A 13772-nucleotide genomic window follows, 5' to 3' on the forward strand; every position below is an offset into this window, starting at 1 on the left:
CAAGCCCACACCTCCAAATGAGAGTCAGAGATACCACAGATGAAGCAAGAGGGTCAAGAGTAGAAATATCAGTAGGAGAGCTATGCCAAGAAGACCTGTTCATCCTTGCCTTATGGATTTATTTAATGAACAGCAATGACAAGCCTTCCTAATATGCCTAAGACAAAAATGTTTAATTCCCAAAGAGGACTTGGTGTAAAAGACTATCAAGAATGTACAGCTCCAAAGTAAGAAGACTGATTTTCAAACAAAAATACAGGAATTAATACATTCAAATGACATGATTTTTTTTTAAAGTTATCGTGAAAGGATAAAGAGTTTCCGACAATGCTCTATTGCACAGACAGACATTTTTAACCTATCTTTGCGTGTGTCTGTGTGTTTCAGATGGAGTTTTGCTCTTGTTGCCCAGGCTGGAGTTCAATGGTGTAATCTCAGCTCACCTCAACCTCCACTCACCGCAACCTCCACCTCCCGGGTTCAAGCGATTCTCCTGCCTCAGCCTCCCAAGTAGCTGGGATTACAGACATGCACCATGACACCCAGCTAATTTTGTATTTTTAGTAGAGATAGGGTTTATCCATGTTGGTCAGGCTGGTCTCAAACTCCCAACCTCAGATGATCCGCCTGCTTCAGCCTCCCAGAGTGCTGAGATTATAGGCATGAGCCACCACGACCAGCTCTTTTAATATTTTTATTATTTAGAAAACAATAGTCATTATTGATGATTATATGTCATTTGACTAACAATCTTAATAGATTTTGCCCCTAATATCTTATGGCAAATTTTTTAAAAACCAAAAGAGCTCAAAAATCCTCAAGAGTAAGTTTTCAGTATGCCACATGCACTCATTAAAAGCAACGACAGGCTGGGCATGCTGGCTCATGCCTGTAATCCCAGCACTTTGGGAAGCCGAGGCAGATAGATCAGGAGGTTGGGAGTTCAAGACCAGCCTGGCCAACACAGTGAAACCCCATCTCTACTAAAAAATACAAAAAACTTACCCAAGCATGGTGGCACATGCCTGTAGTCCCAGCTACTCAGGAGGCTGAGGAGAATCACCTGAACCCAGGAGATGAAGGTTGCAGTGAGCCGAGATCGTGCCACTGACCTCCAGCTTGGGCAACAGAGTGAGACATCATCTCAAAAAAAAAAAAAGCAACTGCAGAAATAAATATTTTAAATATTTTTGAACGATGACAAAAGATATAATGCCTCCTAAAATACCTACCTGAAATGAACAAAACTATTTGTCTATAACTTGAGTCACTTAACATTACAATACTCAATAACATAAAACAACTTTTCTATTTGTAACGTCTGTTATTCTATAAACATCTCCTAATTATGTTTCACTGAACATGAAAAGGATTCTATAATCAAATACTGTATTAGAAATTCAATATACTTGGATATTTCCACTGTACAATGAACAAGTTAGAAGTTCTGAGAAGGCTGGACATGGTGGCTCATGCCTGTAATCCCAGTCCTCTGGGAGGCTGAGATGGGCGGATCACCTGAGGTCTGGAGTTCAAGACCAGCCTGACCAAGATGGAGAAACCATGTCTCTACTAAAAATACAAATTTAGCTGGGCGTTGTCGCACATGCCTGTAATCCCGGCTACTCAGGAGGCTGAGGCAGGAAAATCACTTGAACCCAGGAGGCAGAAGTTGCAGTGAGCCAAAATCACACCATTACACTCTATCTTGGGCAACATGAGCGAAACTTCATCTCAAATTAAAAAAAAAAAATTCTGAGAAGGGATTTTGACTAAATTCAGCATTTAACAAACCTCTATGACTGCAAAAGCCTTTTTATACAATATCCACTCTGTACATAGATCTAGTTCCTTTTTTAATCAATTGTTTTAAAGATGAATATGTTATAACATTTATTATTTCTTAGAAGTCTTCCAAAGAAGAAATCTACTTTTTCTTTAATAGAATAAACTCATTCTGTTCTGTTTGCAATTACCATACGGGTCCACTGAACCCTTTTATAAATCTAATACATTATGGAATCTTAATAATCTTATTTTTCCTAATTTTGGTATTTCAGTAGCCCAGGAATCCTTTCACATTAATTATCAATTGTTCCCAACTATCCTAACAAAAAAACTAAAATGCAAAGCATGGTAGAAAGACCTTTCATATAGAAACATGAAAGAATGACATAGTATGAAATAATCACTAATGCATAATCCTTCAGTTTTCTTTCTGTACTGCTCCAAGTATTACATCATCTTTCATGAAGGCATTAAAGAGTCTGCAGATACCTTCTTTGTAGTTTTCCTTGAACGCAGTTGAGAAATCTGAATTTTTCATTTTTCACAAATAGAAAAAAAAAAAAAGGAAAATTTAGACAAAGTAGAAGATAACTGCAAAAAGGCAGATAACCACTCTAGACTGAAGGTTCTCCACCTAGGCAATATTTACATTTTGAAACAGATAATTCTTTGTGGCAGGGAAGTGTCTTGTACATTACAGGATGTTTAGTTGCATCCCTGGTCTCTATCCAGTAGATAGATGCCATTAGCCTCCACTACCTCTCACCCCCTGGTTACAACAGCTGAAAGTGTCTCCAGGCATTACCAGATATAACCTGCGAAAAAACCGTCCCCAGATGAGAACCAGTTCTCTGGACTCTAATTATAATGATGGTGAAATCAACCCTATAAGCAATAACCCAGATTATGATTTTCAGATGACGTGCTATATGAACAGTCTCACTGAAAAAAAGGAATGAATAATATACTTCTAAGAACAAAAAGAAAATATGGTATCCTCACTTATTCATTTATTAGGAAGGACTTCAAATTATATCATGTCATGACAAATACCTGGACCATCCCATTTTGCTAAAAGGATGTGTGATAATATTCTTCCATCTTGTATTATATTTGTACACCAAAATGTACTTAATATGGTTCATAAGTGGACAAATGTTGAAGGCAGATACATATGTAAAAGTACTTAGAAGGAAACAGATGATGTAAAAATGAAATTTATTAATATGTTTTGCAATTATGGAGCAAAGACAGCCAACTTTTCTTCAACCAAATTGTGACTCTCAAAGTTCTCAAATTTATTTGAATTTGGCAATGCACGTACAGAAGTGATGATAAGCCAAGACTTATTAGTGGTGTATTTGAGATCTGGACTTAGTATTGCATTTTGATGATGCAAATACAAGAACCAGAAGTAACTACAAGCTAGAACCTATTAGAAATGTGTCTAAAATCTAGAATCAGTATGCACATGTGCCATATTCAAGCATGAAAACTGACAAGTAAATACAGTTGACCCTTGAACAACATGAATTTAAAGTACACAGGTCTATTTATAAGCAGATTTTCTTCTACCTCTGCCACCCCAAAATAGCAAAACCAATCTCTCTTATTCCTCCCTTTTTTCAACCTACTCAACATGAAGACAAGGATGAAGACCTTTATGATGATCTATTTCCACTTAATGAACAGTTAACATATTTCTCTAGTTTATCATAAAAATATAGTATATAATATATATAACATTACAAAATATGTATTAATGACTATGTTATTGGTAAGACTTCCAGTCAGTACCAGGCTATTAGTAGTTAAAATTTGGGGAGTTGAAAGTTATACTGAGATTTTCAACTAAGCAAGCAGTTGGTGCCCTTAACCCCAACATTGTTCAAGGGTCAACTGCAGTTACAAAGAACACTGACATATTTGAGCACACATGTCTTCAACTTGGAATATATGGAATTAAAATTTGGGTTTGCAGTGTTCAAATTCCTAGTAAAATTTCTAAAAGTTGTTTTTCGCTACCCTTTATTCTTTCTTCAGCACATTATTCATAAAAGGACTTTAAAATATTTTTTTAAATAAAAATCCACTATACTTAAATGGTAAACGGTGATGACTAATTTTTCTAGTATATTCAGGGTTATCATAATACTGAAAACACTGTCAAATAATCCATTATACTTAAATGGTAAATGGTGATGACTAATTTTTCTAGTACATTCAGGGTCATCATAATACTGAAACACTGCCAACAATATACTGCATACACATTACTGTGCACCTACTATATATAAGGCGGTGGTCACCAACCTTTTTGGCATAGGGACTGGTTTCGTGGAAAACAATTTTTCCATGGAATGAAGTTTGGGGATGGTTTCAGGATGAAACTGTTCCACCTCAGATCATCAGGCATTAAATTCTCACAAGGAGTATGCAACCTAGATCCCTTGCGTGCACAGTTCACAATAGGGTTCGTGCTTCCATGAGAATCTAATGCCACTGCTGATCTGACAGGTGGCAGAGCTCAGACGGTAATACTCGATCACCCACCACTCACCTCCTGCTGTGTAACTCAGTTCCTAATAGGCCACTGACCAGTACCCATGCTCCCATGCATTGGGGACCGCGATATAAGGCACTCCCAGGTATAGAAACGTAAAATATGAAAATAACATGATCTCATGAAGTTTAATATTTACCATGTAGCATGAGATGTGTACTTTGTAGTCCCAATAACTTGAATGTCAATAAATCAACTAATAAAATAGTGTGTAATTTTCTTGGTTGTGTGTGATAATTAAAAGCTATATGCAGATATTATATACAAAATAACACCATAACAGTGAAAATAAATTGGAGTTCATGAATCAAATAGGATGAGTCTTAGAAACACAGCTCAGTAAAAAAACTAAAAGAAAGAAAAAAGACCATATATATGATTTTTAAAACAAGCAAAATGAAGCATATATTGTACCTCTACTTCCACAATGATGAAGTAGCTGGTATGGGACTAAAACTCCCACTGAAAACTAGAAAAACTGAATTTAAAGAAAACAAGCTGTTTCATAGTAAAAAGCAACTAAGTGCTTGAAGGGCAAAGATCTCAGCAAGAAAGGAAATATACTGAGGGAAAGTCAATATCTCTGCTTCTTTCTTCCTTGAGAGATTTTTAGACCCTAAACTGCGCTGTGACAAGCTAAGAAACTAAACAGAGAGCAGCAGGTAAGAGTCTAAGGAACTAAGTAAATCCTCTGAAAGTATTCCTATGCTTGGGGGCTAAAATTTGGAATCCAGGTCCCACCACAAAAGAGATGGGCCTGGTAAACAATCCTAGCTTTTTAAGTCAAGATCTCCAAAGGACCATATCCTAGGAGCATAAGAATAAAAGTAGGGGGGACAAAATAGAACAGGACATACAAAAAAACAAAAATTCACCTCTAATCATATCAATGCTATCTATCCCTACATTAACTACCTACCAAAAGAAAAATAAATTCTCTTTGGAAAAAAATAGCATCCAGAGAATAATTTTTATGTATTATATCCAACAATCAACTAAAAAAAAAAATCAAGCATGTAAAAGGCAGAACCAAACACCAAGAGGGAAAAAAACAAAAAACAAAACTTACCCATAGGTAATCAAGATATTAGAGTTATCAGGCACAGCCCTTTAAATTATCTGTGAACAATATATTCAAAGAAAAAAAGATAATTTCACCTGACAACTGGAAAATAACAAGAATGAAGATTAAACATAAATTTTATAACTTAAATAAATAAATAACTTGGTAGGTTTAACAGCAGAGTCAACAAAACAGGAGAGAGACCTGGCTGATAATCAATGGAAACTATCCAATTTAAGCATAAAGAAAATTAAAGTAGGAGAAATATTAAAAAAAAAAAAAAAGATATGAGATGTAGTAAAAAGATCTATGGAATGGAGTCTCAAAAGAGGTGGGAAATGTTACAGAAACATTATCTGAAGAGAAACTGGCCAAAAATATGTCAAAACTGACAGAAGACATCAAGCCACAGATTGAAGAAATGCTACAAACCCCAAGCCAGATAAATATTATACTCAACAAACCTGGACACATTACGGAAAAACTGCTAAAAATCAATGACTTACAGAGAGAAGAGGATAAAAAACAAATTACCTTCCAAGAAACAATAATCCTGAGAGGTGGTATTTTTAAACAGAAACTATGGAACCAGAATATCTTTAAAGTGTTAGGAGGTGAAGGAGAACTGACACCTGTCAACTTAGAATTCTACACCCAGAAAAATATTCAAAAATGAAGGCAAATAAAGACATTTTCCGAGACCAAAAAAAAAAAAAAAAAGAGAGAGAGAATTTATCATCAGCAGGACCTCACTAAAAGAAATAATAAAGAGTATTCTTCAAGCAGGAGAAAAGTAACTCCAAAGATAATGCTAGAAACTTAAAGGAAAGAAGGGCAACAGAAATGGTAAACATATGACAACAATAGCATATAAAGAGTTTTAGGGCTTAAGGCCCTAACATTGTCCACGAAGTGGACATATTATTCTAGTAAGCCAAGGATGTATAATTCCTAGGATAACCACTAAGAGAATAATGGAAGAATGTACAACTAATAAGCCTCTAGAGAATAAAAACGGAATAGAAAAACAATGGATTAATCCAAAGACAGCAAGAAATGAGAGGAAAAAAAGACAAATACTAAGGCAATAGAAAATATCAAAATTGTAGATTGAAATACAAATATATCCTAACTACATTAAAAATAAACGAACTAAATACTCCAATTAAAAGACAGTTTTATCAAACTGGATTGAAAAATTAAAACTCAACTATATGCTGTTTTACAAGACACATGCTTTAAATGTAAGTATATAAAAATGTCTAAATGGAAAAGGATATCATGCAAAAACTCATCAAAAGAAAGCCAATACATATACTCCAAGAATGTTAAGTAAAAATAAAGAATTAAAATTTAAAAAAGCCAATACAGATACAGTAGATCCTAAGGCAGGAAACATTACTAAAGATAAAAAGACACATTATGTCATAATAAATGGATCAATCATACAAGAAAATGTAATAATTTTAAGTATGTGAACACTGAATGACATGGCCTTAAAACATATAAAACAAAAGAGCAAATACTATATGATTTCATTTATTAAAAACTTCCAAAAGTCAGCATACTGGTTATCTTTGGGGAAGTGTATTAATTTGGAGGGGCACACAGGAAGCTATGAAGGTGCTATGAACGTTGTGTTTCTTAATCTGGGTAGTGGTTACTAAGGTATGTTCATTTGTTAAAATTCATAAAGTCATTCACTTATAATTTCTGTATCTTTTGGTGGTTAGTTATCCTTCCTTAAACACAACTTATACTAAAAAAAAAAAAAAAAAAAAAAAAAAAAAACAAAGTGATTTAAAATATTCAAGACAGGCTGAATGTAGTGGTTCATGCCTGTAATCCAAGCACTCTGGGAGGCCAAAGTGGACAGATCACCTGAGGTCGCGAGTTTTGAGACCAGCCTAACCAACACGGAGAAACCCCATCTCTGCCAAAAATACAAAATTAGCCGGGCATGGTGGCACATGCCTGTAATTGCAGCTACTTGGGAGGCTGAGGCAGGAGAATTGGTTGAACCCAGGAGGCAGAGGTTGCAGTAAGCCAAGATCGTGCCATTGCACTCCAGCCTGGGCAACAAGAGAAAACCTCTGTCTCAAAAAAAAGAAAAAAATATTCAAGACTGTGATTACCTCCAGCAGGGACAAGAAGAAAGGACTGAACATGGAACACCTTGGACTTTGACAGTATTGGTAACATTCATTTCCTAAACTGGGTGGCTTGTTCACTGTATTATACTTTATACACACCTTACATACATATGTTAACATATATCTAAAATACTTGAGTTTTTAAAGAAAAAAATAATTCCTTATACACTGACATATCAATAGCAGCTTGTCTGAAATTAGGCTGTAGGTTATTTTTATTATTTCTACTTTTCTGTTTTTTCCAATTTTTATAAAATCACTATATATTTGATAATTTTTTAAATACTAATTTTTAAAAAGGAAAAATTTATCCCAATTCTCTACCTCGGTTGCCTATAAAACACTTTATATAAAACATATTTTGTATTCCAAAGGTAAAATTCTAAATAACTATACAATAATTAATGGGTAAATTAAATTATTAATGATGCATGAAGAAACTTCTTAGAATGTATACTTTCTATAGCTTGACTGTGCTGATAGTAACAGAGATACATGTATTTATCAAAGCTCACTGAATTGGACAATTAAAATGAATGCATTTTATCAGATGTAAATTACATCTTAATAAAGTTTATTTTAAAAACTATTATTGCATATACATTAGAATCAATTAGATAAGAACATATTACATACAGTACCTACAAATTCCACAGTTTTCACAGTGATACTGTTTCTTATCTTTGTCAAACAAATGGCATATATCACAATAATATTCTCCAAACAATGTGCTACATTCTTCACAAGTCTGTTGGGCCTAAAAAAGACACATAATTAAAAACTGCAATAAACTAACCAAAACATTTTGAGTTACCATTTAAGGAACTTTTGTTAAAGTATATGCAGTTTATTTTTACAAGTTTTGAAACACCTAAACCAAAGATACTGCTTATTCTAGAAATTAAAGAAGTCTTATTTGTAATACTTCTGATTAAATTTTTTCAAACCACCTTAACATAGCTTTTAAAAAGAAAATAGAAATGTCATAAAATCTTACATGTTGAATTTTTTCACAGTTTATGCACTGCACTTCCTTCACTTTAAAGCGGTCTAGTTGATGATCTTCATTGTTATCATGACACAAACGGCAAGTATAAAGCTTGTCACAGCAAGGTGCCTAACCCCCATGGGAGAAAAAGAGATATAGTAAGAAGCAAGAGAAACAAAGTGGGCAATGCAAAAAGAAAATTTTTTCCTCCTCCTCCTGGAACTCAAAGGTTATACCCAGTAGATTAGATGCTAAACTGATCATAAACATAACATTTCACTAGTTTCTTCACATATTTTATGTTAATTCTTCCCTTCACATCACTATGTCTATATGAAGTTTAAACCAACTTTAAAACAAAAGAATTATGAAGGAAATCCTTAAATTGAAACACTAATCCAGCAACACTTGATATGGTTTGTCTGTGTCCCCACTTTTATCTCAACTTGAGTTATATGTCCAAGAATGCCCAGGTGTTGTAGGAGGGACCCAGAAGGAAGTAACTGAATTACGGGAGCTAGTCTTTCCCGTGCTATTCCTGTGATACTGAATAAAATCTCACAAAATCTGACGGGTTTATCAGGAGTTTCCACTTTTACTTTTTCCTCATTTTCTATTGCCACCACCATGTACAAAGTGCCTTTCACCTCCCACCATGATTAAGGCCTCCCCAGCCACGTGGAACTCCAAGTCCAATTAAACCTCTTTTTCTTCCCAGTCTTGGGTATATCTTTATCAGCAGTGTGAAAACAGACTAATACAACACCCTAATTTCATTCTGAGCCTAAACAGCAGACAGGAAACCTCTTCTCAGACACTTCCAGATAAATTCATTTACATAATAAAGATTATATTCTTATTTTACTAGTTTTTAATAATCATCAACCTCATATCTAATATTGCAGAAAATGCAACAATTGTAAGAGATAGCCCTTGTTTTCAAGCATGGCAAAGACTGTCAGTTGTCAACCAAAATCCATCCTCTCCTTCCTGGGCACAATTGTTCAGCTATACCACACAGATGGCCATACGCCCTAAAACATGACAAAATGACAACAGAAAAATATTGTCCCTACAGTGACCATGTGGAACAAAGGCCCATCACTAATCTGCATCACTCACCTTGGAACTGTTAAATGGGAAGAAATAAAACCTTTATTCTTTAATCTACATCATTGTTTGGGTTTTTTCATTACAGCAACTTTACCATTACAAGTATATCAAGAGATTTCCAGGCCAGTGAGCTAACCCAATAGTTTCCAGTACATTGTGAGCTTGCAGATCACTCATTTCTGAAGGCTTCCTATGCCATGACTTACCATAATGTAGTTCATCCCTTAAAGATTTTAACACTTAAGTGGCTCTTCCTTTCTCTGTAACTCTCAGTTCCTTCACTTTCTCACTTCCAATAACCTTGTCCTCCATCCCATATATTATCATAGTTATACGGTAGAACAGTCATTCTCAAATGGTTTGGTCTCAGCATTCCTTCACACTTTTTAAAATTACTGAGAATCCCAAAGACCTTTGGTTTATGTGGATTTTATCTATTGATATATACCATACCATAAATTAAAAAGGATACGTTTTTAAAATATTACTCCTTTTTAAAAGCAACAAACTCATTACTTGTTAACATAAATAACATATTTTAATGAAAAATAACTGTATTTTCCCCCCAAATAGCTGAAATCTTGTATCTGCTTATGGATTCAAACAGTTGTGGCTAAAGTACAAGAAGAAACTCTGGCCTCAGACAAATATGTGCACTGGAAAAGAAAGGAGTATTTTGAGTATTTTAATTGCCTTTTCAGAGAATTATGGATATTATTCTCTGATATTACACTAACAACAACTCTTAAAGGGTAGTTGCAACACAAAATCTGAAATAATATAAGTGAACTTTTCTTACTCTGTTACATTAAAATCCATTGACCTATCTCGCACTTCAAATGGATGTTTTACTCATGCATTGGTCATTTGGAAAACACTAGTTCAGTGAATTACTTACATCTCCCGCATATTCACACATTTAACATGTAATATCAAAAAAAATCATATTCATTAAAAGTCTTTAGGTATTGAAGAAAACCTCACCAAAAAAAGTCTTTTAAAAAGCTTCCAACCTTACAAAAGCTCATAAAAGTTTTCCAAAATTCTAATTTTTGTGTGAAAGCTTGAATTTCATCACTGGCATCAAATACTGTCATTTTCATTGGTAGTGAGTCTCACTTTTTTCCTTTTTGAGAAAATGTCTGCCAAATACTCAAATGTGAATCACTATAGTTCTTTCAAGTAAAAAATGCTGTTCCATGAAAAAAAGCAACTAGTTCACTTTACAATCCAATTGCACAAAAGTTTTTCCTGAAGATAACCCTTTAATTTAGGTTTGCAAAGTGTTTGATGAAAACTTCCCATGTCACCGAACAGCATATTAAAAAGACACACACTCAATGGTTGGATTTGATGAAAATTAATGATTTTACTGCTTTATCAACATTTTTAAGTGAAACAGGCTTTTTAAAAAAACTATAGGTGTAGTATAGCTCGGTGCCACTGTCTTGATTCAAGCTAAGGTATTAGCAGTATTAAGTAGTGCTTTTCCACTATCAGTGCAAGTGTCAACAGACTGAAAAAAAAAAAAAAAACCAAAACCTTAGTATTCAAAGAAAGTAGTTTTGGCCTTGCAGACTCCCAAAAGGACCTCAGAGATTCCCAGGGATCCATTCATCACACTCTAAAAATCACTGCTACAGAACAACTGCACCCTCTCTGCATCTCAATTCCAAGCATCAAATTCTCTAACCACTACCTCCTCTCTAACTTACTCCAAGTCTTCCCTTGCATACACCCTACTTCCCTTCTCTCTTCCCTACACTCACAGATCACAATCCCAACCCAGGTTAAATCCTATTAGACCTGTATCAGAAGCAGCTGAATATGGTTAGAGAAAAAACATCACCATCCTTGCTGGTTCATTCTCCCATTCTTCTAGAGTCTAAGATCAAAGATTTAAATGATCATTTCACACCTTCTCTGGCTTTAAAAGCCTAACAACTCTTTCTCCCGCCTTAACACTCTGCTGATGAGTGTTAACTATAAAAACAGTAACTATACTTCCTGCTAACAGGCCTGAAAAAAATAGTGATCAAAAGAGAACATCCTCCTATCATCTCTAATAACTTACTTGCAAATATACCTCATCCTCTGCCTTCCCTTATGAAGAACTGACGTCTATGCTTCTAAGGCCAACTCCTTCACTTGTGCACTGGATTTCATCCCCTTTGGCTACTCAAGGACAATGTCTCTACAGTTTTCCCTCTCTCTCTCGCATTATAAAATGCTCTCACTCTACTGGATCATTTCCTAGAATATACAAACATGCTGCAATACTTCCTCTCTCTCAAGAGTAAAAAATATCATGGTGCCACATCTGCCAGGAACCATACCTTATTTTTTGCTTCCCTTTATAGCAAAACCCCAAGAATTATCTGTAAGTGCTATTTTCAATTCCACTCCTCCCATTCTCTCTTAAATTCACCCGAATCCTGACCTCTCCACTGGAACTCCTGTAGTCAAGATCAACAGTGCTCTCTTCCTTGCCAAATCCAAAGGGCAATTCTCAGTTATCTTACTCAAACAACTGCATTTGACCTAGTTGACCACTTCCTCCTTGAAATGCTTCACTTGGCCTCTGGTATTTAAGAGGGAGAGAGGGAAGACAAAAACTGTTTGACACCCAAGGCTAAGTATCTTAGTGTTATGATACACAGATCTAGTTGTGTAGTTTATGGGGGTGAGTAAGATGTTAAAATCAGTTTTTGACCTCAAGTCTGAAAGAGTAATAATACATCTCAGTAGAAATGCAATCATATCGATAGCATTCAATTTCCTTACAAAACACTTGGTGAATGACCAACTTTTTTAAGGAGCTTCTTCTGTGCAGTGGACCAATGTTCACCAAACCACGACTTACAGAAAGAGTTTAGGATCCACTTACAGGCCTGAGATTAGAACTTGCTTCTAATAATGAGACAGTGACCAGCAAGGCTGACTTGTGAGTGAAAGGACAAAAAATTGATGATGATGGTAACAGTCATGGTAGTATACATTTACTATTCATTTACTTCAGGGAATGCACCCTGTTAAACACTATACATGCCATTTAGTATATATACTCCCCATACGCTTTAATGAAACAGGGACTATCATCCCCACTTTATACATGGGGTAAAGAGGAGCTAGCTAAAATCACAGTTATTAAAGAGAAGAGCAAAGATTTGGATATAGGGCGGTTGAGATTCCAAAGCTCAAGTATTCTAAGCAAAATTTTTGTACTGCTTCTTGTAAGGAAAATCAGGAAACTTCAATTGATACATGCCAATTTAAAAAATATATAGCTTAAGTTTTCTCAAAGTAACGATACATACTCACTAGGCAGTTTCCTATACATAATTTCCTACTTAATGGCAATTACATGATTGTCTTCTTTTTTCGGACATATGTTTTCTCCTACGTAGGTCTAAACACACGCATTGCCTCTAAAATGAAGCTGGCAGGCTATAAAACTTTACTACAGGAGCTGAAATCGTATTCTAGTTCTCCACCTGCTTATTTCCATTATCTTGACTTCCATTATTTCACCACACACCTGAAAGGAAAAGCCCAGTAGAGGCCGGGGCTGCCTCAGTCTACTTCAACAGCAAAAGACGAATAAACCCACATGTAGAGAGACCACTGTGCAAGCCTAATCAATTCCCAAGAAAGAGGGTTTTGCTTTCAAGGTACGAAGCAGGTAGGAAAGGTGGGGCTTATCGCCTTGCCAAAAACGTTCTCCTCAAGAAGAACCCAATTCCAAGTGGAAAAGGTATCCTGAAAAGGAGCTTAACCTCAAACTTAAATCCAAGCCTAACCGCCTGCCCAGCCCGCCCCAGCCCAGCCCAGCGGAAGCTCGTCGGGGAAGAGCCCATTGAAGGCGTCACCTTCAGGAGACATCCTCTGTCATAGTGCTCGCAGCCCCGCTGCCCTCGCTCTTGACCGCTCGCGCCATCTTCCCGCGCTGTCGCCGCCATCTCCTCCATCTCCCCTCACATTCCACCGAGCCTTCCCACAGGATGAAAACCACGCCCAGTGAAGCTGCGCCGCTCTGGCACACCCCCTCCCAGCCGCAGCGGTCACCAGCGCTAATATGGCTCCTAAGCACGTGACCCGGGGCAG

The 13772-nt window shown here is 35.9% G+C and overlaps 1 protein-coding gene across 4 annotated transcripts in view; it reads right to left on the reverse strand.

Moving 5' to 3' along the window:
• RCHY1 (ring finger and CHY zinc finger domain containing 1) overlaps positions 1-13772 on the reverse strand; it is a 39256-nt gene extending 25484 nt beyond the window's left edge. The window contains exons 1-3 of one of the 4 annotated variants that reach the window (XR_004263700.1): positions 13538-13760; positions 8565-8684; positions 8209-8324 (exon numbers count right to left, since the gene is read on the reverse strand). Coding sequence is in view for 2 of the 4 variants with exons in the window: in XM_032261023.1 (XP_032116914.1) it covers positions 8209-8324; positions 8565-8684; positions 13538-13636 (335 nt within the window). In the remaining 2 variants the exon portion in view is untranslated. Of the gene's footprint in view, positions 1-8208; positions 8325-8564; positions 8685-13206; positions 13487-13537 lie in introns of those variants that run through there. The other 3 variants (XM_032261023.1, XM_032261024.1, XM_032261025.1) reach the window with 3 other exon arrangements.

Source organism: Sapajus apella, unplaced genomic scaffold (genome assembly GCF_009761245.1).
Source record: "Sapajus apella isolate SASKATOON/1434 unplaced genomic scaffold, GSC_monkey_1.0 scaffold121, whole genome shotgun sequence".
In the NCBI taxonomy this organism is placed as follows: Eukaryota; Metazoa; Chordata; class Mammalia; order Primates; family Cebidae; genus Sapajus; species Sapajus apella.